General features: G+C 39.6%; 1 protein-coding gene across 1 annotated transcript in view; it reads left to right on the top strand.

Annotated features, from left to right (window-relative positions):
• Positions 1-24,305, top strand: part of FANCM (FA complementation group M) — an 811,954-nt gene that overhangs the window by 24,202 nt on the left and 763,447 nt on the right. The window contains exon 4 of the mRNA XM_053697678.1: positions 1,449-1,607. Within this exon, the coding sequence (XP_053553653.1) occupies positions 1,449-1,607 (159 nt within the window). The remainder of the gene's footprint in view (positions 1-1,448; positions 1,608-24,305) is intronic.

The following is a 24,305-nucleotide window of genomic DNA, read 5'->3' as shown; positions in this document are numbered from 1 at the left end:
GTGATCTGCGTTCCTATCGCAGAAAATGAAGGGTCTCTGCAGAAAGAACGGCAGTGGCAGTTAAAAAAATAGTTTGCCTGCACTTTTAATTTCTGCCTGCAGGTGTCACTGTTCCGTTCTATCTCAATGGAAATATTTGCTACGTTCCTCTCTTTTCAATTTCCTCTCACTTCCTGATCTCCAGTGCTGTACAGGGAACAGCACATTGCAGAAAAGGTGAGTCAGGGCTTAACACATGTTATCTAGGAGTGTAGGAGCCAACCAAAATACTTAGATTTTTTATCATTATTATTCTTTAATAAGTGTGTGTGTGTATGTGGTGTGTGTGTGTATGGTGTATATGGTGTGTGTGTGTATGGTATTTGTGTATATGGTGTATCTGGGTATGGACAAGGTTCTCACAAAGAGAACGTCTGCATTCATTTGGGGACTCAGGGGCAACTTAAGCTGCTGCAATTTAAGATTGCACATGCAATTGCTCATTCAGCCCTACCCCCTGCTCTTGTGCAACCAATTGTGTGAGAGTAGAGTTTTGTCAGTCATCCAAGATGAATGAGTCCAAGCTGTCTGATATTCTCAACCTCTAAGGTTGTACGATTAGAGATTCTAAACTGCACCAAAACAGCCCAAGGTGCATTAAACAGCTGTATTAATGGGGACCAATTCTTTGAAGCCAAGTGGTTATCCACACACAAACAACTATTGTCTGTGAACTGTAGATATTTTTTATAAGTTTTTGATGAGTCCATTTAGATACTTAAAGTGCCAGTAAACCATAAAAAAAATGTTATATAATTCTGCACATAGTGCAGAATTATATAACATTATAATAGCGCAAACATTGTAAAACCAAATTTCCCCTTTGAATTTAAAAAAATAACTGCTGTTTTACAGACCCGCTCTCTGTGATCTTCTAAGCGGGTCTGTTTTTTTCAAACAGCGCATCGGGCCAGCTGTATAGTCACAGCCCGGCCCGACCGCGCCATTATACACAGTGCAGCTCGCTCCTGCTGTCAGACAGCAGGAGCGAGCTGCACTTAGTGCTATGGCGCGGTCGGGCCGGGCTGTGACTATACAGCTGGCCCGATGCGCTGTTTGAAAAAAACAGACCCGCTTAGAAGATCACAGAGAGCGGGTCTGTAAAACAGCAGTTATTTTTTTAAATTCATAGGGGAAATTTGGTTTTACAATGTTTGCGCTATTATAATGTTATATAATTCTGCACTATGTGCAGAATTATATAACATTTTTTTTATGGTTTACTATCCCTTTAAGCAAAAATGCTTAATGTACATTAGGAGCTCTATATAATTAGTTTCATCCTGCACAGTTGCTAAATATGTTGAAAAATTAGGGACAGTGGAAGCTAAATATTATATTGATTTGAGCTTTACTCAAGTTCTGCTGAAGTTCTTGTTTATTAACCAAGTTCCCTTTTTGTTTTTTAGTCTGTACAACAGGTTGTTTCCAACCTGCTGATTGCACAGATCGAGCTTCGTTCTGAGGACTCTCCAGATATCCAGCCTTATTCCCATACAAGGCAACTTGAGAAGTTTGTGGTGCCGCTCGGTACTGAGCTTGAAGCTGTACAGAAAGCCTATCTACAGGTGAGCTCTTGTCCTACCGATTCTTTATCTTGTGCTTCTCTCTGTGTTTTAAAGAAAATGTAAAATAAGCCACAAGAGTGTAATAGCTTGGATTTAGTAGTTACATTTAAAGGAATATAGCATATACTTAAATGGCTATAGTGTTGTGTATTTTCAGTAATTTATTTTAACACGCATTGCTACAGAAAAATTAATGTACAGCTAAAATACTGGGCACCTAAAAATGCTACTCCTGTGTACACTGCATTGTGCCACCGCACAGCCGGTTTTATTTTAGTGCTTTTGTCTCCCTCCCAGAAGGCCAAGTAAACTCTAGATATGTGCATGTGGATCCTTCATAAGGATCCGAATGTGGAAGTAGGCGGCAGCTCATGCTGTTTGTCTGTTTTCGGAGCCAGATTTATTCTTGTGAATGATCACCACACTAAGATCTGTGCAAATCCAGATCTTAGTGCGGTGATCTTTCACAAGAATAAATTGGTCTCTGAAAACAGCCAAATGCCTAGTCCTGCGTTTGAATCCTCACGATGCATCCAAATGGATATATCTAGTAAACTTATAGGTCGTTGGTGACAGAATTAGACATTTGATCCAGGTAATGGGGCAAGCATATGAGGTTAAATTACATCTGCATGGACTAACACTTCAGCAGGGGTGTCCTGCATTAGTGACTTAACCCCTTGATTGACAGAGTGTGTTTTAGGTTATTAAATCATAGCTGCTAGTATGTTTCCTGATGTCAAGGGGTTAAATTGTTGCTGCATGTGTTTCTTGAAATGAACTTGGTAAATCACTGTTTTTGTGTGTTACTGGTAACATTGAATTATATGAGATGGATTTATCCTTAACCCTTTAAGGATCGGGCATTTCGGACTAAAACTTCCCCAAAAGACCAAATCATTTTTAGCATTTTTGCCATCACTACATTTAAACTATAAAATAAAATATAGCCTTTTTTATACTTTCCTATCAAAACTATATATATATTTTTTTTGTAGACAGCCCAAAGTATTGATCTAGGACAATTTTGTTACATTGTATGCCACCATTTCACTGCCAAATGGGATAAAAAAAAAAAAAGTTAACTTCTTCACAAACTTTAGGTTTCTCACTGAAATTATTTACAAACGGCTTGTGGAATCATGGCACAAATGGTTGTAAAAGCTTCTCTAGGATCCCCTTAGTTCAGAAATTAGAAGGCCACTAATTGCAGCTGCGCACCACACTTTTATTATTCCCAGCAGTGAAGGGGTTAATTAGGTAGATTGTAAGGTTAATTTTAGATTTAGTGTAGATATTAGCCTCCCACCTGACACTTCTCAACCCCTGATCCCTCTCAAACAACTTAAAGGGACAGTCAAGTCCAAAAAAACTTTCATGATTCAAATTGGGCATGCAATTTTGAACAACTTTCCAATTTACTTTTATCACCAATTTTGCTTTGTTCTCTTGGTATTCTTAGTTGAAAGCTAAACCTATGAGGTTCATATGCTAATTTCTTAGACCTTGAAGGCCGCCTCTAATCTGAAAGCATTTTGACAGTTTTTCACCACTAGAGGGCATTAGTTCATGGGTTTCACATAGATAGCATTGAGCTCACGCACATGAATTTACAGAGGAGTGACCATTGATTGGCTAAAATGCAAGTCTGTCAAATGAACTCAAATAAGAAGGCAGTCTGCAGAGGCTTAGATACAAGTTAATCACAGAGGTAATCTGTATTATTATACAGAATTATGCAAAACTGGGGAATGGGTAATAAAGGGATTATCTATATTTTTAAACAACAAAAATTCTGGTGTTGACTGTGCTTTTAAGTACTGGCAGACAGTCTCCCAGTATGCAGTATTATACCTTTTTTTTTTTTTTTTTTTTTTTAAATTATAATTATGTTCTTTGGTGTAGGATTATCCCCTTACCTTCCCACCTCCCTGATCCCTCCCAAAAAGCTCTCTAACCCTCCCCACTCTGACTTATTACCATCATCTTAGGTACTGGCAGTACCCAGTTTTCCCAAATTTGCCAATTTAATTAAATAAAATTAAAAAAACACACCTTTTTTTCTGTAGTGTAGCTGCCCTCCCCCTCCCAGATCGATTTCCCACCCTCTTATCCCACCTCCTCAGCATGATCCCCCTCCCCCTCTCCCTCCTTCCCCCTCCCTGCCGCTCTGAGTTTTTTTTTTTCTGTAGCAGTCCCGCCCCCCCTCCAGCGATTGGCCCTCTTTGGATCAGTACCTCTGCCCGTCTATTTCTGCACTGCCCAACTCATGGGGCATGCAGAAATAGCATAATCTCGCTACTTTTAGCGAGACCTTTGCAGAGAGAGGCATAGGCCAGCAGCTTCATACAGGGTACAACGCTACTCCTTAAGGGCTTAATTACCAGCATCATACAGGGTACGGCGCTGGCTATTAAGGGGTTAAAGGCATACTAAACCCAACTTATTTCTTTTGTGATTCAGTTAGAGCATGCAATTTTAAGCAGCTTTCTAATTTACTCCTATGATCAATTTTTCTTTGTTCTCTTGCTATCTTTATTTAAAAAGGCAGAAATATAAGCTATGGAGCCGGCCCATTTTTGGTTCAGCACCCTAGATGGTGCTTGCTGATTGGTGGCTACATTTAAAAAAGTAAACTCTTCTGCATTTTAATGTACTGTATTTTTCAGCCTATACACGGGTAGTTAAGTAAATCCTAATCCTATTTGGGAAGCTCTGAGTTTCCTTTACTGCAGTGAAAATATATTCTATATTGATTTGAGTTTGCAGATTATATATTTGAAGTGTCTCATGTTAACATTTTCTTATTTACATGATATTTTGTTTGGGCTGTTAAGAAATTTGTAGAAAATAGAATAGAAAAGTTAATATTTTAAAATGGTGAAATAAAGTTTAATGGACTTGCATATCAAACGTACACATGTGCATTTGACATTGCATGCTGTGTTCAAGTAAAAGTAAACAGTGAATTGCTTTCATATGGAAGTCATTTGCCTCTCTAGCAGAGGCCAGGAGCACAGAGCTTCAACATTCAATGGGACAGATGGCACAGCTTCCTATTGGCTGTACCGCTCTCCTTTGGACTTTTAGAGAAAAAAAAAAGCAGTGTAGAAGGGGCGGCCAGCTGCTACTGACAGAACAGAATATCGGAGGTAAAATAAATAGGTTTTAAATAACTTTTCTGCTTCTGCTTTGACATACTTTAATATACAGGCCGCTACTTTGAATAAGTTAACCATCATTTTAAAAGGACAGTCAAGTCCAAAAAAAACTTTCATGATTTAAATAGAGAATGTAATTTTAAACAACTTTCCAATTTACTTTTATCACCAATTTTTTTTTGTTCTCTTGGTATTCTTAGTTGAAGGCTAAAACTAGGAGGTTCATATGCTAATTTTTTAGACAGGCATATGTAATCACCCTAGACATATACAAAACACGGAAGGGAGCTGCACTTTCAGCCCTGGGTGCCACCTTTCCATTTTTGCTTTTAAATCTTAGCTGGGGTTTTCTCTGTGTGTTGTATTAATTTGTTTTGTAATTTTCCCTATGGTTCTTGCACCCAGACCTGTCTAGGGTTAACTGCCTGTGGCTCTGGGGACAGCACAGCTTCTTCTGAGTGCCAGTGGCACCCAGGGCTTAGCATGTTGCAGGGTCATGGGATGTGTACCTGGTCCGGTATGAGAGTGCAGTTCCCTTCCGTGTTTTGTATATGTCTAGGGTGATTACATATGCCTGTGCACCCTTCCCTTGTTCCCAGTTTGTTTGGATTTGAAAGCTTGCATTGTGTGGCTGTTTTAGGGTCTCAGGTATTGGAAAGGACCTTGACGTGGTACCTGAGCTTGTCCCATTTGGCCAGATGCGGTAACTAACCTTTCCATTTTTGCTTTTAAATCTTAGCTGAGAGCTTGTAAGTGAGTGCTGGGTTTTCTCTGTGTGTTGTATTAATTTGTTTTGTAATTTTCCCTATGGTTCTTGCACCCAGACCTGTCTGGTGTTAACTGCCTGTGGCTCTGGGGACAGCACAGCTTCCTGGGCTGAGCATGTTGCAGGGTCATGGGATGTGTACCCGGTCTGGTATGAGAGTGCAGCTCCCTTCCGTGTTTTGTGTATGTATATATATATATATATATATATATATATATATATATATATATATATATATATATATATATATATATATAAACGATAAGAATTGTAGGGAGAGAGTAATTATATTTATGTAACTTAGCAATTTCAACCTATACAGTTACTAATACCAAAAGGACTACTAGGTATACCTTTAAATACCAAAATAGTGGTGCAGACCCTATTATTAGATATTATACAAAATAAATAAAGTTAAGAAAAAGTAAATGACTAGGGATTTCAGCACTCTAAACCTTTACTCTTCTGGGCCCCAGGTGGAAACAGGCACCAACCACACAATGATCAAGAGAAACCAGACAGGCTTGGCGTCAAATACAGAGACATTTATTAACAACAACATTTCAGTATATCACTAAGTGATGCATCACTCTAATACACGATAGCATTATGCTTATGTTAAGAGTGCTGAAATCCCTAGTCATTTACTTTTTCTTAACTTTATTTATTTTGTATAATATATATATATATACACACACCTATATTTATAAATATATACATATATAAATATATTTAGAAATAAATGTGGGTGGATGATAAAATTGCAATTAGCCAAGTGTTGAAGTGATGAGTGTACTCAAACACTTCTTTCAAAATAGGAAAATATTTTCCTTATTAGTAGCGATATTGGTGCAGACCCATTTAGTACTATTAACAACTATAATAGAGAAGAGAAATGGCATAAAATAATGACATTTGTAAAGACTGGGAATACAGCACTCTTTTAAAAAACAACAAAACACTTGTAGAAAGCCCCGTTTTCCTAATGACGTGGGGTGAAACACGTGTTGGCGTCTTTGCGTAGCCGACACACGTAACATCCATGCTGGTTGTTGGAGCCATCGGAGTTTGCTGCTGAATCTTGCAGCACGATAAAGATTTCAAGTCCTGCTTACCATTGGCTATCACCTATGTGTTCTGGAACCTGAAATGGAAGGTAGTTGAGCTTGCCACAAAGGTAAAACTGATGTTACTTTGAACACAGCGGATGAATGGTTTTCGCTTCAAGATTAGTGCTTAAAGTGACCGGAAGACTTGAAAAGTTTAAAAGTTCGTATGATGACTTTAGTGGAAGGGTGCAGTCGACAGAGGGGTACTGTTTGACAAGTCTGTATCCTCCTGAATCCCCACTATTTCCTTTTCATCTCGGCTTGCTTGCTTTGTATCATCTGATACCTGTTGCTGCACTAACACGCTTGTCTGCTATATGCACGCTAACATACTGGCTGTGTTAAGTCATTCATAACTAACTGCTTATCAACTTCATGTGGTTGCATCTGCACACCTAAGGCAACTGCTTACCTTGAATCATTTTGCTCTCTACCTTGGGACTTTGTATTAGTTCAACCTGCATCAACTTGGGGACTTTATAATACTTTAGGTCTCTTAAAGGAACATATTCTTGTCCTATGTGCTTGTTTACTAATTATATGTGATGGCCAAATCTGTATAAAATACTGTTTCCTTGTCTAAAGTTTGATGCTTACATGTTTGTATTATGCAGGACAAGGATTGCATTTGGGAATGTTAGGTATTCACCTTTTAAATGTCTCAGTTCTCACTAAAACCTTTTCAGGTCTGATGTACATTAGTGAATAACCTTCCCCTCTGCAGCACTTGATTTAGCTATAATAATTTTTGCTCCACACTGCATGGGTTTATATGGGCCGGCCCTTTTCATATTTATTATTTTGTTTTGATTTAGTTTAAAGTTGCCACTTAATTTGCTTTGGTTTTTTATCTTTATGCTTTCTGTATGGTTGGATCTAGCCTGGTCTGGATCTGCTGGCTGCACAATAAACCACCCTTTCATTAGTATAATTCTACAAGTGTTTTGTTGTTTTTAAAAGAGTGCTGTATTCCCAGTCTTTACAAATGTCATTATTTTATGCCATTTCTCTTCTCTATTATAGTTGTTAATATATAAATATATACCCATATACAGTATATATATTTATATATATATATATATATATATATACCTATATACCTATATATACAGGGAGTGCAGAATTATTAGGCAAATGAGTATTTTGACCACATCATCCTCTTTATGCATGTTGTCTTACTCCAAGCTGTATAGGCTCGAAAGCCTACTACCAATTAAGCATATTAGGTGATGTGCATCTCTGTAATGAGAAGGGGTGTGGTCTAATGACATCAACACCCTATATCAGGTGTGCATAATTATTAGGCAACTTCCTTTCCTTTGGCAACATGGGTCAAAAGAAGGACTTGACAGGCTCAGAAAAGTCAAAAATAGTGAGATATCTTGCAGAGGGATGCAGCACTCTTAAAATTGCAAAGCTTCTGAAGCATGATCATCGGACAATCAAGCGTTTCATTCAAAATAGTCAACAGGGTCGCAAGAAGCGTGTGGAAAAACCAAGGCGCAAAATAACTGCCCATGAACTGAGAAAAGTCAAGCGTGCAGCTGCCAAGGTGCCACTTGCCACCTGTTTGGCCATATTTCAGAGCTGCAACATCACTGGAGTGCCCAAAAGCACAAGGTGTGCAATACTCAGAGACATGGCCAAGGTAAGAAAGGCTGAAAGACGACCACCACTGAACAAGACACACAAGCTGAAACGTCAAGACTGGGCCAAGAAATATCTCAAGACTGATTTTTCTAAGGTTTTATGGACTGATGAAATGAGAGTGAGTCTTGATGGGCCAGATGGATGGGCCCGTGGCTGGATTGGTAAAGGGCAGAGAGCTCCAGTCCGACTCGGACGCCAGCAAGGTGGAGGTGGAGTACTGGTTTGGGCTGGTATCATCAAAGATGAGCTTGTGGGGCCTTTTCGGGTTGAGGATGGAGTCAAGCTCAACTCCCAGTCCTACTGCCAGTTTCTGAAAGACACCTTCTTCAAGCAGTGGTACAGGAAGAAGTCTGCATCCTTCAAGAAAAACATGATTTTCATGCAGGACAATGCTCCATCACACGCGTCCGAGTACTCCACAGCGTGGCTGGCAAGAAAGGGTATAAAAGAAGAAAATCTAATGACATGGCCTCCTTGTTCACCTGATCTGAACCCCATTGAGAACCTGTGGTGCATCATCAAATGTGAGATTTACAAGGAGGGAAAACAGAACACCTCTCTGAACAGTGTCTGGGAGGCTGTGGTTGCTGCTGCACGCAATGTTGATGGTGAACAGATCAAAACACTGCCAGAATCCATGGATGGCAGGCTTTTGAGTGTCCTTGCAAAGAAAGGTGGCTATATTGGTCACTGATTTGTTTTTGTTTTGTTTTTGAATGTCAGAAATGTATATTTGTGAATGTTGAGATGTTATATTGGTTTCACTGGTAAAAATAAATAATTGAAATGGGTATATATTTGTTTTTTGTTAAGTTGCCTAATAATTATGCACAGTAATAGTCACCTGCACACACAGATATCCCCCTAAAATAGCTATAACTAGGGGCGGAGTTAGCTGCCGAGCAGATCAACAGCATCTTGCAGAGGCTCCTGTGCAAATTATATAAAATAACTACTTAAACCACTTAATTTTACCTAGGTTTGCTGGAACACCTAGGAGATTACTGCAGCGAGATGCTAGGTTGCCCTGACTGACTGCACTATTAACGGATAAGGGCAAAACTCAAAAGAGATACTGGGAACTACAAATTGAGGCCCTGAGTCGCTAGACAAATTAGTCCCTCATCGGATCCTTAGCCATAAACTAACTGCCAGTTTGGTGACTGCTGCCCACAACTAGACACACGACTCCGGAGGGTCGGGGCTCCGCTCCGGAGCCGTCTCAACATACCCAAGTGAAACTGAACTCACCGGCAGCTCCGGGTGCACCTGCTACAGCTGAGACTTGTGATTGCGCCGCATTGACAAGGAGAGCGGCGGCTGACTAGTGCCCGGCAGAAGATCACGCACCCGGTCATCGCGGACATTCACACCCGGTGGTGTTTGAAGCAGAGAGCCGCTGACTAATTGCCGCTATAGAGGGAGGAAACGAGTGGCGCGAAAAATCGCCATCTTGAATGCGGCCCAGCAGCCGGAGCACTAACAGGGGAATAACTTTTGGGAGTGGGATACCGGAAAATACTCACAATCACTGGAAGCAGGTATTGGAGAAATATATTGAGGGCACATATTAAATGACTGTACTAATGCTACTTGCTGAAATTATAAGCAAGGTCTTGTAGCTGCTGGACACTATTGTAATTAAATACTGCACATTAGAACTGCATCACTAAAGGCTAAGGCACAGAGGTAGAGAACTGGGCCTATTACATCAGAGACTGTTTTGAGGCAGGATACAACACTTGCTGAGATATTTTAATACAGAGCTGAATAATAAAACATTGCTGTTTTCTGTCCCCTCCATTTCCTGCTGACTTTGCTCAGCAGGTCATATCCCACTTTCCCTCTCCGACTTCGTCCAGTGTGGACACCTGCCTTGGGGATCAGAGACAGCAAAAGGGACGCAAAAGTATTGATCTAGAGTGACATTACAAGCTCTGGTCCATTTAAGGTGTAAAAGTGAATGGAAATGGATAACTAAATGGCTATGTGACGCGACTTGGCTGGATGGTCTGACAGGAACCTAACAATGGGAAGGAATTAAAAACTTTTCTTTTATCACAGCAAGCCCCTCATACTCTTCAGAGAGATTTATCAATATGCTTCTCAGCAAGGAATGAGGGCGATATAGATAAAGTGAGTGAAGTCTTTAATAGAACAGCGGATGGATGCTGAGATCTGAATTTGACAGTGCATAATAAAGATAAGAAGCAGAGATTTGGAAGGCAGCTGTCCCTTCTCCATTTACATTGAGAGAGTGGGGATCTATATATATATCTGTGGAAATCAATACGCAATCTTAATATCGTACAGTAGTTGAAAGCAAATTGCTTGCTCTCTATACCTGAGGAAAACAGAGGGTGGAGTCTGCTATCCAGCATATTATTACTCTTAACTATATTGCAGTACATCTTCATCAGCTCTGAAATTTGTCATGTCTACCAGAAAAGGCCCCAAAAGTGATAAGGGGACGAAATCCATATCAGTGGACACCTTCTTTAAGACGGCTAAAACAACCAAAACTCAAGAACATCCCACTGTTGAAACAGAAGAAGATATGGAGTCTGAGGATGAGATAGAATCTAATGATCTGATACCTGTAACTAGAGCAGATCTCCGGTCTTTAGTCTCTAAACAAGACATCACATCTAATTTTGAAAAGCTGTGGGAGAAAATGGACAGCTTTCAAGCGACAATTACTGGCAGTCTCAATGAGATTAAGAATGAGATCTCGGAACTGGGAAACCGGGTAGACTCTCTAGAAACAGCCACAGATGAGATGGGAGAGGAGATTACGACAGTTTCAGAAACATTGGCCTCACAACAACAAACAATAATGGAGCTAGAAGAGAAAATAGAAGATATAGAAAATAGAAGCAGAAGATCCAATATTAGGCTTAAGGGGATACCGGAAGCCATAACAGCTGAAGAACTTCACACTTATCTCCAACAAATGTTTCATGCTATTCTGGGAACAGCCAATGATACGGACTACCCAATAGAAAGAGCTCATAGGGCTCTCAGACCTAAACCCAAACCGGACCAGCCACCAAGAGATGTTATCATCAAATTGTTACGGTTCCCAGATAGAGAGAAGATACTTCTAGCAGCCAGACAAAATCCCACCTTCAAATTTCAAGGAAATATCATCCAATTCTTTCAAGACCTCTGCGTTAAAACACTACAAAGACGAAATGCACTGCGGCCTCTTACTCTACTTCTGCGGAAAAATCAGATCCCATACAGATGGGGCTTTCCTTTTGCGCTACAAGTGGTGCGAAATGGAAGAATGCTATCTATCAAGACAGTAGAAGAGATACCTGATATATGTAAATTTCTTGACCTAGAACCTCCAGACACCTCAACTGGAGAAATAACAACCCATCCGCCTGACTCATCTCAAGTTCGTCCAAAGCCTCAAAGATCAAAGTGGAAGAAAGTCACTAAGAAGAAAGCGAAAACCTGAAATTATCGAATAAACAGCACACAAGGTTGAGAAGAGTATCTGAACTTTTTGGGGACAAATCCGGGTTTTACCCGAACTTGATAACCTCTGACTTAGCAATGAGGTTCACTGCTTGGACGCTCTTAAAAGAACTGATGTAATTATTTCACACACTGGGGGGGGGGAAAAAAGAAAAATATGCTATGGTTTCTGGTAAGATCACCTGTTTGCCATTATTTATGTTGGTTTTGACACATGTTTATCTTAAAGGTATGTCAGTATCAGTTAATGTTAATTATATGTTTGTTCACATGTACGTTATATAGAGTTGTACAATATTATGCACTGAATATTTACTCATCAGAGGAGCCAGCTTTAGGGAAATACTGGAGATGGGAGGAGAACCAAAAACCCCTAGAATACTGGAAGAGTAGTGAAGGCGACCCTTGTGACAATAGACTGTTACATCTCATGCTAATGCGGACGGTGAGGGGTAAGAGATTGACACATACTCATATTAGAGACAATAGCGTTCCCTAGGATTGTGTTAATCTCGCACAATGCGAGAGGTCTTAACACGGACATTAAAAGAAGGACGGCTATGACTAACTATAGAAGATTAGGGGCCACTATCATTTACTTACAAGAAACCCATTTTCTTAGAAATACCATACCTAAATACTGGGCAAAAGATTATCCACAACAATTCCACTCCACCTTAGATTCCAAAAAGAGAGGAGTTTCTATCTTGTTACACTCATCCATACCATTCTTACACAAGGAAACCATATCAGATAGGGAAGGTAGATATCTCTTATTGATAGGTAGGATGGGGGACATGGATGTGCTTTTGTGCAATATCTATGCTCCTAACGAGCAACAAGATAAATTCTTTGAAAAGGTTTCACATTTATTGACCAGCTGGTCGAGAATGCGAATACTACTGGCGGGAGATTTTAACATTGACCTTCAGGCATTAGTAAAACAAAACCTCACCCTGTCATCAAAGAAAAAACATAGGCAAAAAACAACTGCTAAAAGTATACTAGGCATACTTGAGCAACATACTCTGCAAGACACTTGGACGGCATTGAATGGAGGGTCTAGAGATACGACTTTCTACTCATCAGCCCACAATAGTTATAGTAAAATAGACTATGTATTTACAAGTCAGATCCTGCAGCCTACAATACAATCAATAGACATACATCCATGCGTATGGTCTGACCACTCCATTACACAATTAAAGTTAGGTAATCTCTCAGATCCACATAGAACAAAGACCTGGACATATGATCCATCCTGTATGAAAAATCCGTTAGTAAAGAATAACATACATAGAAACTTAGAGGAATATTGGATGATTAATACAGATTCCACAGTGAACCCGATCACGCCTTGGGCGGCACATAAAACAGTGCTGAGAGGGATCCTCATTAAGGAGAAGACTCAATATAAGAAACAAAGGGAGGCCCACCTAAAGCAGATTGAAGCAGAAATTAAATCTTTAGAAACACTACATAAACAGACTCAGTCGAGAGCTATACTGACGCAACTTACTACTGAAAGACAGAAACTGCACTCACTATTAAATGAGCAATCTCTAAGAGCTGCACATAAACTAAAAACAAACTATTACATTTTCTCCAATAAACCAGACAAATACTTAGCGAAGAAAATTAGAGATAATTACAAGGCTTTAGCTATACCACAGATACAGAGTTCCAATGGTCAGATGACCTCCCACCCTCAGGAGATTGTTGATACATTCGCTCAGTTTTATAGCGAGTTATATGATGGCTTAAAAGTTCAACATAATTCCTCCACAAGAGAGATTTTCGACTCCTTCATCTCAAAAGCTACACTAACGCCAATAACTGAAGAAGATAGGGATGCCCTAAACGCCAAAATCACACAGGTGGAGGTGCTGGCGGCTATTAAAGAACTTAAGCCAGGTAAAGCCCCAGGACCTGACGGATTCCCAGGGGAATATTATAAAGCATTTAAGGAGATACTGGTGCCCCACTTAGTGGTATTCGCAAATCATATTATGGAGGGAGGGGAAATACCTAAGGACCTCCTTCGTGCCAGGATAGTGGTCATACCGAAACAGGGGAAAGATCCCAAATTCTGTGCTAGCTATAGACCGATCTCTCTTATCAATCAAGACCTCAAAATAGTTACCAAAATATTGGCCAATAGATTAAAACATATTTTGCCCTCTATTATACATGCAGACCAGGTTGGATTTATTAAGGATAGGGAAGCCCCGGATAATATTCGTAAAATGGTGTCGGTAATAGATTATCTTCAAGACAAGGGAATGCCTTCTCTGATCCTATCACTGGATGCGGAGAAGGCATTTGACAGAGTAGATTGGAAATATATGATGGCAGTGCTCACAACAATGGGATTTAATGGAAGATTCTTACAAGCCATTAGAGGTCTGTACTCGACACCAACAGCCCAGGTTAGGGCGATAGGACACCAATCTAAAGAGATACACATACTCAGTGGCACACGACAGGGATGCCCACTCTCGCCTTTGATCTTTGCATTGTGTATGGAACCACTAGCAGCATACATAAGAAATTGCCCAGACATATCAGGGGTGGAGGTGGGGAGGATAAATCATAAAATTGCCCTGTTTGCTGACGATGTGCTACTCACAATAACTAACCCATTAAAATCCTTACCCTTTTTATACCAGGCATTAGATTTGTTTTCCCAAATTTTGGGCTATAAAATCAACGCTGATAAGTGCGAGGCACTCCCTATATCTATCCCAAAACATACAATCAAACTGATAGAAGCTAACTTCGATTTTCAATGGGCGCTAGGGGGGCTAAAATACTTGGGGATTAAATTAACTACACATTCCTCTAAACTGTACACCACAAATTATACTCCCCTGTTCAAGGCAATCAGATCTGAATTAGGGAAATGGAGGAAGATGGGGTTCTCCTGGTATGGCAGAATGTCTGCAGTGAAGATGACAATTCTGCCTAGAATTCTATACATATTTCGAGTACTTCCCATCAAAATCAATAACCCAGACCTTGAGAATCTCCAGAAAGATATACATAGATTTCTGAGGGATAATAGACACCCGAGAATATCACGCCATATTTTGGATAGACATAGACAACTGGGAGGGATGGGAGTCCCCAATCTACATGACTACTATACAGCAGCTCGATTAGCCCAAAATTCGATATTAGGGAGGCGACAGACAAACATATTATGGCCTGCTCTGGAAGCAGAAATGCTGAATCAAGAGACGCCAGATGGCATCCTATGGGACAAAGATCTCAGGGAATCCCGTGCTTTATATCTAAATAAAACCACACTGCTCACCAGACAACAGTGGACGACTACCAACCGGAGGGGAGGGATGGTTCCTGTAAACTCACTGACAATACCACTGAAATATATAGTAAATGACGACTTCAAGTGTAGAGTCATGAAATGGGAAAATAAAGGGTTATATAGGGTCGCAGATCTACAATACCAGGGTAAGATGTTGACATATAATCAACTTCAGCAAAAACTTGAGCCCATCCAGCTACACTGGTTCCTATACCTCCAGACGATGTCAGCCATACGAGAATACATAGGGACAGAGGGGCCACAAAAAGGACAGACGACTTTAGAGCTCCTATGCACATCCCCCACTAGACCTAAAAAGGCAATTTCTAGGTTATATATTTCTATTCAGGAGATTAAGACCCGAGAAAAATCCTCAGTAATGTTACAATGGGAACGAGATCTAGGTAAAGAGATTGAAATAGATAAATGGGATGAAATGTTTTCTCAGGCTAGTAAAGGACTTATAAGTGCGGATCTTAGGGAAAATATACTGAAAACATCTTTTAGATGGTACCTGACACCAACAAAAACGGCCCATATGGTCAAAGGGAGCAATAATCACTGTTATAGAGGCTGTAAAACAGCAGGTTCCTACTTCCACATGTGGTGGGAATGCAACAAAGTAAGAAATATATGGCAAAAACTGTCCACATTACTGAGCAAGATACTGAATGAACAGATTTCTCTTACCCCAGCACAGGCACTACTACATGAGAATATAGCTAGATTTAACACACACATAAATGTGTTCATCAGGATTCTGTGCACTATAACGAGAATAACAATAGCAAAATATTGGAAGACGGAAATACCGTTGTGGGCAGAGGTTCTAGCTAGAATCCAGGTAACATATTCAATGTATGAATCAGCAGCAAAAGTGCTAGACATGGAACCTTGGTTCCAAAAAGTCTGGTTCTACTGGATAATGGAGAATACTAAATAGTGACACCCTACAACCAGAAAAAAAAGGCATGAGACTGAGGGGAAGAGGAGGTGTACCCTATAGCTAAAAAGGTAGAGAGGGGAAGTGGTTGACTGGAAGGGATATTCGGGTCCTGGACAGAAGCACTCCTAGATGAGCAAGTAATATATAGATAAGGAGAATATAAAAGGTACAGCGACATAGTATAACTCTATGAATGTTTCTATATTGTTAATTTGTTGGATTAGTTTGTTTATATTTTAGATTTTGATAATTTATGTTGAAACTATAATGAGAGCACAACCCCCACAATGTTCTACTCCCTACGAAGGGTATTATTCTACAGGAGATAGAGGAAGAGCAATAACAGGGGGAGACTTTATCAAGAAAAACAACTCCACAGGAGACTACGAAGAATAAAGTTTTGAGAATATAAGTTAAAAACACATTTAATTGTCAAATTCTTCATATGTGTCAGCTAGGGATGAGGTACACGAACTGTCGAGAGACTCATGTGTTGGGAAACCCTCAGAGACTAACACCCTTATGTTAAGAAATTATTGTATTGTGATATCTGATGTACCCAAAACATGGAATGTCTGTATGATCCCTGTGTTTGATGGAGATGGAGAGGAGTTAATAAAAATTATTTCAACTAAAAATTATTTCAACTAAAATAGCTATAACTAAAAACAAACTAAAAACTACTTCCAAAACTATTCAGCTTTGATATTAATGAGTTTTTTGGGTTCATTGAGAACATAGTTGTTGTTCAATAATAAAATTAATCCTCAAAAATACAACTTGCCTAATAATTCTGCACTCCCTGTATATATATATATATATATATATATATATATATATATATACAGGTGGCCTTCGTTTTACAACGGTTCAATTTACACCGTTTCAGAATAACAACCTTTTTTTTCAGTCATGTGACTGCTATTGAAAAGCATTGAGAAGCAGTGCATTTATTAAAATAGCCAGTAGGTGGAGCTGTCCGCTTGTGTTGCAGCAAAGCCAAGCAAGCTGAAATTAATCAGTTTAACCAGATCTGAGCTATTGAGCAGATTTCAAAGGAACAAGATCTTCCTGATTATAAATCAGTCCAGATTGAAATGCATAGAAAAAACTGTTTGCAGAAAAATGCAAGTGAAGTGTGTGATAATTTTTTAAGGTTTATAATGCTGTTTAGCAAATGTTTTTGTTAATTTAACTTAGTTTATATATTCTGTGTTGTGTGATTATTTTATTAGGTTTATAATGCTGTTTAGCATTTAAAGTCTTCATTTCAAAGCTTTAAAAATAATGTATTAGGTGTTACTTATGATATTTTTGAGACGGGCCTGGAACCTATCTCCCTCACTTCCCATTGACTTACATTTATAAACTGGGTTTCAATTTACAACGGTTTCGATTTACAACCATTCCTTCTGGAACCTAACCCCGGCGTTAACTGAGGGCTACCTGTATATATATATATATGTGTATGTATATATATATATATACAGGGAGTGCAGAATTATTAGGCAAGTTGTATTTTTGAGGATTAAATTTATTATTGAACAACAACCATGTTCTCAATGAACCCAAAAAACTCATTAATATCAAAGCTGAATAGTTTTGGAAGTAGTTTTTAGTTTGTTTTTAGTTATAGCTATTTTAGGGGGATATCTGTGTGTGCAGGTGACTATTACTGTGCATAATTATTAGGCAACTTAACAAAAAACAAATATATACCCATTTCAATTATTTATTTTTACCAGTGAAACCAATATAACATCTCAACATTCACAAATATAAATTTCTGACATTCAAAAACAAAACAAAAACAAATCAGTGACCAATATAGCCACCTTTCTTTGCAAGGACACTCAAAAGCCTGCCATCCATGGATTCTGTCAGTGTTTTGATCTGTTCACCATCAACATTGTGTGCAGCAGCAACCACAGCCTCCCAGACACTGTTCAGAGAGGTGTACTGTTTTCCCTCCTTGTAAATCTCACATTTGATGATGGACCACAGGTTCTCAATGGGGTTCAGATCAGGTGAACAAGGAGGCCATGTCATTAGATTTTCTTCTTTTATACCCTTTCTTGCCAGCCACGCTGTGGAGTACTTGGACGCGTGTGATGGATCATTGTCCTGCATGAAAATCATGTTTTTCCTGAAGGATGCAGACTTCTTCCTGTACCACTGCTTGAAGACGGTGTCTTCCAGAAGCTGGCAGTAGGACTGGGAGTTGAGCTTGACTCCATCCTCAACCTGAAAAGGCCCCACAAGCTCATCTTTGATGATACCAGCCCAAACCAGTACTCCACCTCCACCTTGCTGGCGTCTGAGTCGGACTGGAGCTCTCTGCCCTTTACCAATCCAGCCACGGGCCCATCCATCTCGCCCATCAAGACTCACTCTCATTTCATCAGTCCATAAAACCTTAGAAAAATCAGTCTTGAGATATTTCTTGGCCCAGTCTTGACGTTTCAGCTTGTGTGTCTTGTTCAGTGGTGGTCGTCTTTCAGCCTTTCTTACCTTGGCCATGTCTCTGAGTATTGCACACCTTGTGCTTTTGGGCACTCCAGTGATGTTGCAGCTCTGAAATATGGCCAAACTGGTGGCAAGTGGCATCTTGGCAGCTGCACGCTTGACTTTTCTCAGTTCATGGGCAGTTATTTTGCGCCTTGGTTTTTCCACACGCTTCTTGCGACCCTGTTGACTATTTTAAATGAAACGCTTGATTGTTCGATGATCACGCTTCAGAAGCTTTGCAATTTTAAGAGTGCTGCATCCCTCTGCAAGATATCTCACTATTTTTGACTTTTCTGAGCCTGTCAAGTCCTTCTTTTGACCCATTTTGCCAAAGGAAAGGAAGTTGCCTAATAATTATGCACACCTGATATAGGGTGTTGATGTCATTAGACCACACCCCTTCTCATTACAGAGATGCACATCACCTAATATGCTTAATTGGTAGTAGGCTTTCGAGCCGATACAGCTTGGAGTAAGACAACATGCATAAAGAGGATGATGTGGTCAAAATACTCATTTGCCTAATAATTCTGCACTCCCTGTATATATATATATATATATATATATATATATATATATATATATATATATATATATATATATTAGGGGTGTTGAAAATAATCGTCATCACGATGCAACCCTCAACGATGCTGCATTGATGAAGTGAAGAGGCTGAATCGATTCACGCTGCATCACGTGTCCCCACCACTTGTGGCTTTCAAGTTGCTAGGAAGCAGAGATGGGGCAGCTGTTCCACAGTCCTCACGGGGATATCATCAGCAGCAGACTATCTAATAGCGCATCAATAAGATAACTTGCGCTCATGCTGAGAGTGACATCCAGCGCAGCGCCTCCCCCTCACTAGCGAGAGCGGGAAGAGGAGAGGTTAAGATAACGGGTACCACGTGATAATAACTGTCTCCTTCCTAGTTCCTAGTAGTTGTCACTTGTCGGAAGCTGAGCTTTTTATGTCTATGAAGCTGGCCGCTGATCCTGGGTGCCAGGCGGCCGTATGATGCATGTCATGATATTAGTGTTGCAGGGCTGGAGACGGAGTTGCATTCAGGGACACAGTGCAGGCCAATTATCCCGTTAGCAGTAGCAGACAGCGCAGTAAAACAAACACAAAGACGCAACAAGAAGGAGCAGCATGAAGTGTGTTGGGATCCTGGCTTTATTTTGCGTAGTAACTATCTGCTCAGTACGGTAAGTGCTGAAAGTAAACTGTGTTCTGTACAAGGGGCTGGAGTAAGTTTTGTGGCAGGTAAGGGGAGGAGGGGTAAGTTGTGTAATACACAATGAGGGAGATAGTGAACTTGTGTGAGTGTGCTCTCATACATGTATCTGGTAGTTGTGTGAATGTCCTTTCACCCATTGTGTATCGTGCAGTTGTGTGAGTGCTCTCTCACCCATATGTGTACGTCTATCCTTATGCATTAATTTATTAACCCCTCACCTTCCAGCTGCAATACATTACTCTGAGCCAAAGATAAAAACTTGTATACATGCACCAAGCATCACTAGATAATACACCATAATTTACCCCTTACCACCTGAATCCCCTACCAAACTTAATATTAAACCTCTCACAACACTAACTTTGCCATCCCCCACTAAAATAATCCCTTATACCACTACCACCAGCCTTGCAAACTGCTGAAAGCACTAAATGAATTAGTTAGTAGACAACTTTATTACTTTGTCAGTGTTTTAGTATTGACAAAATATTGGTATAATCATCTTAGTTTGAAGTGTAGTTCTGGTATTTTTTTTATTCTCCTATAGACAACATTAGACAATGACATGCAAACAAATAAAATAAGTTTAAGTTTGAAATTATATTAACTGTAAATCATGTACTATTTGTAATTTCACTGTGAATATAGTATTACATAAAAAAAATACTGACATAAGGATCTCTATAATATATATGTATATAGTGTGTGTGTATATATTTATGTGTATATATATATATATATATATATATATATATATATATATATATATATATATATATATATATATATGTGTGTGTGTGTGCTGCGTGCATATATATTATATATATTTATATATATTTATAAATATATATATATATATATATATATATATATATATATAGTGTGTGTGCGTATATATATATATATATATATATATATATATATATCCTCCGTGTGTGTCTGCACTCCCAATGCTGTGTAGTCATCAACCAGGGTGCAAAGTCAAACAAGTATACAGTCTATATCCAATAAAGGACTGCACTCACTGGATTTAGTTTCAGAAACCTTCAAATCTTTATTGTGGTAACGTTTCGGGGTTCGCAGACCCCTTCCTCAGACCAGACAACAGTGCAAGTGAACAAAGTGTGCAATATATAGCACTAGCCCCACCCATCACAAACATCAAAATTGCGCCAAAAATCCATCACCATGGTAACACACAAACAAGGCCCCATGACTATACCACCAGAAAACACAATCAAAATACAAAATAAAATAAAACAAACTGGATATGCAAGTATTTTGCATAACCTCATAGTTGAACACTAATATATACAATCATCAGTAGTAGTAGATATTCAGTAGTTACAATAGAATCACTGTAATTAGTTACTGATCCAGTTTAAGTAGCTTAAAGTATATTTAGACAAGCAATGATGGAAAACACACTAATCAAATAATCAAATAATCAAAGTAAACATCATGCAAGAAGAGGAATCTATCTATCAGTTGCACTGTTTAAAAACATATCCACCTCCCTGTATCCAGTTACAGGACTCAATCTTAAGGAAATATACACATAAGCCATATCATATAAACATGGCAACATAGATTAGGCATTTAAACTTCTAGCATTTGAACTAGATGAAAAATAAACAAATAATAAAAGTCAATCAGATATATATAGATATATATGAGGTCTGTTACTGCTAATTCAATGTCCCCCATATCTATCCCAAGGCTTGCTATGACCAATCCTATGTAAAAGTATGTGAGCTATAAGTACTAATCTGACATTCTGGCAGATACAAATATACAAAAATACAAAATTGTCAAGCCCCCTGGGCGCGCAGAGCAATGTGTTGTGTCCCATGCGAGTTGAATATAACAAAAAGGCCCGTAGTTCCCAGTGTCAGGGTTCTATGCAGGATGTCTTAGCCGGTGTATTATACCCTAGTGTTGGGAGCTAAGATAGATGTAAACATGGGTGCGTGTATTTACCTATGTAGCAAGTCTGTGTACCGAGTCTGTAGTGCATCAGTGAAACAGGCGCGGCTCAACCCGGTATAGCGTGAGTGAGCTTGGAGCACGACCGCATGGCTAATTAGCATAGCCTGTCAGTCAGTCAATGGGCGTAGCTAGGTCACGGAGTGACAGCGGAGCCTGTGATTAGAGTTATGCCGGGCTGCTACTATACCTATCTCAACTGAGCTTCTTTGTGAGCCCCAAGAAAATCAAAGCTAGTATATCAGGCTTATATTAAATGGTCACATAGGTCTTAAATATGGTCTATTGTGAATAAATATGTATAATCATATGTGTGCCTAAACATCAGAGCATTTGGTGGGAGCTATCAAAAACCGCTGTGTGCGTGATAATGGGAGGCAGGCAGATTCAGGATAAGACGAACCTAGAGCAACACGGATTTACTGCTTAAAACGTGAATCATTAGAAATTAAAAGATAAAAAATATAAAAAATTAAAAATAACCAAATTAATATTAAACCGTTAGTGAATAAATTAAATTAAATCAATAGCCAGCCTGCATCACAGGCCAAGTAGAGAAAAAAGGGGGGTAGTTGGGTACTGCCATCATGGGTCTTACATGCTCATAAGAGCCACTAGGGTGTAATTTATATGAATGTTAGATCATGCACCACAGATATTATTACGGGGTAATTCTATTTAGAATAGGCACCATAGTAACAGTTTGACGAATGGTATACCATAGTTCAATGGTCTAATACCCCTACAGGTCCTCCCAAATGTAACATGTATAAAACATACTTGTGCCCGAGAAGGTCACTCGTACAGTAGGATCTCAATACAGATATCATTGACCCCCTGTATACATATGGCAATCAAGTTGAGTTAGAGAGACACAATCAAAAGAGGGCACGCTACAGGTAGACATTTCAGTTGAGCCAAAATTTGCAGAGAATAGCAAAAGACAGAAAATATCAAAAAATCAAAAAATATATATCAAGGCAATATCAAGATGCTAAATGCACAGCGCCTACGGGTCACCATATCAAAAATGTATAGTACAAGTGCACCCTAACCAGCATATATAATACACTAAGTGCTGTCAATACGAATACATTGTTGTGCACAAGGACATATACAACTATGGTGAGTCAAGGCATCAGAGGAAACAGTGCCAATCATTCGACATGTTTAATCCTCTGGGGTAGATGGTATCTAGTCTATGGATCCATCTAGCCTCCATCTGCAAGAGTGTCCTGCCCCGGTCACCCCCACGCCTGAGGGGGGGGACGTGGTCAATTAAAATGAAGCGTAAATCTGTTACCTTGTGGCCTGCTTGCAAGAAATGTCTTGCCACCGGTTGATCCGAGGTCCCTTTGTCGATAGCAGTTCTTATCGCCGAGCGATGGTTTGCCATTCTTAAGCGTGCGTTGTCTGTTGTTTTGCCAACATAAAAACGTCCACAGCAACAGCTCAGTAGGTATACGACATGGCTTGTCGTACAGGTGATGAAGTGCTTTATAGTGAATTTCTGGGTAGTATGGGGGTGTCTGAATACTTTGCATGGGATCATACCGCTGCAAGTTGTGCAGCCCTTGCATCTGTAACAACCCATTTTGTTAGTTCTAAGCCATTTCTTGGTGTAACTATGTTGAGGATCTGTTTGCATAAGTATGTCCCTTAGACTTCTACCCCGTCTATAGCCCATGATTGGTGGATCCATATGCCCAAAGGGTAGTGTCCGGTCTGTGCCCAGAATCTCCCACCTGTTACGAATTGAATCTGCCAATGGTTTCTTTCCTCTGTCAAAGGTGGTTGTAAAGACCATCCTTGGGGTCTCTTTCCTAGTGATTGCTGGAGTGTCTTGTGCCATGTTTGTTTCAATTTCCTCTCTCACCTTCTTAATCAGGTTATCCTTATATCCCCTTTGTTGGAATTTCTCAGCCATCTGGTCCAGTGGAGATCTCTATTTGTGGTCTCCGTGTTGTTTCGTACAACCCGTATCAGCTGTGATTTAATTATTGCCTTCCGGGTATGTGGGGGGTGATTGCTTGTGGCTTCTAGCAATGAGTTTCGGTCAGTAGGTTTAGAGAAAAGGGTTGTGAAAAGTCTATCATGTTTCTTATAAATCCGTAAATCAAGGAAATCTATCTTCTCTGGATCATATTTCAACTCAAATTTGATTGGGTTTGGTAGTGCATTGAGTTCGGTTACCCATTCAGTGAGGAGTCCCACTGGTCCATGCCACACAAAGAAGACATCATCAATGTACCTTCTATAGTGTCTTATCATTCCATGATTGAACACATCCATGACATCTCTTTCAAATTGCTGCATGTAAAGGTTTGCATACGACGGTGCCATATTAGATCCCATGGCTGTCCCTGTCAGTTGCTGGTAGAAAGTATCTTCAAAGCGAAAATAGTTCAATTTTAGACATTTCTCAAGAAGATTTAGGATAAAGGTTGTGGGTGGTCCTATGTATGGGTACTGGTCCAATGCTGCTGCAATTGCATTTATACCCCCGGCATGAGGGATCAC

The sequence above is a fragment of the Bombina bombina genome, chromosome 1 (genome assembly GCF_027579735.1).
Source record: "Bombina bombina isolate aBomBom1 chromosome 1, aBomBom1.pri, whole genome shotgun sequence".
Lineage (NCBI taxonomy): Eukaryota > Metazoa > Chordata > Amphibia > Anura > Bombinatoridae > Bombina > Bombina bombina.
This window is presented reverse-complemented; position numbering and strand designations above follow the sequence as displayed.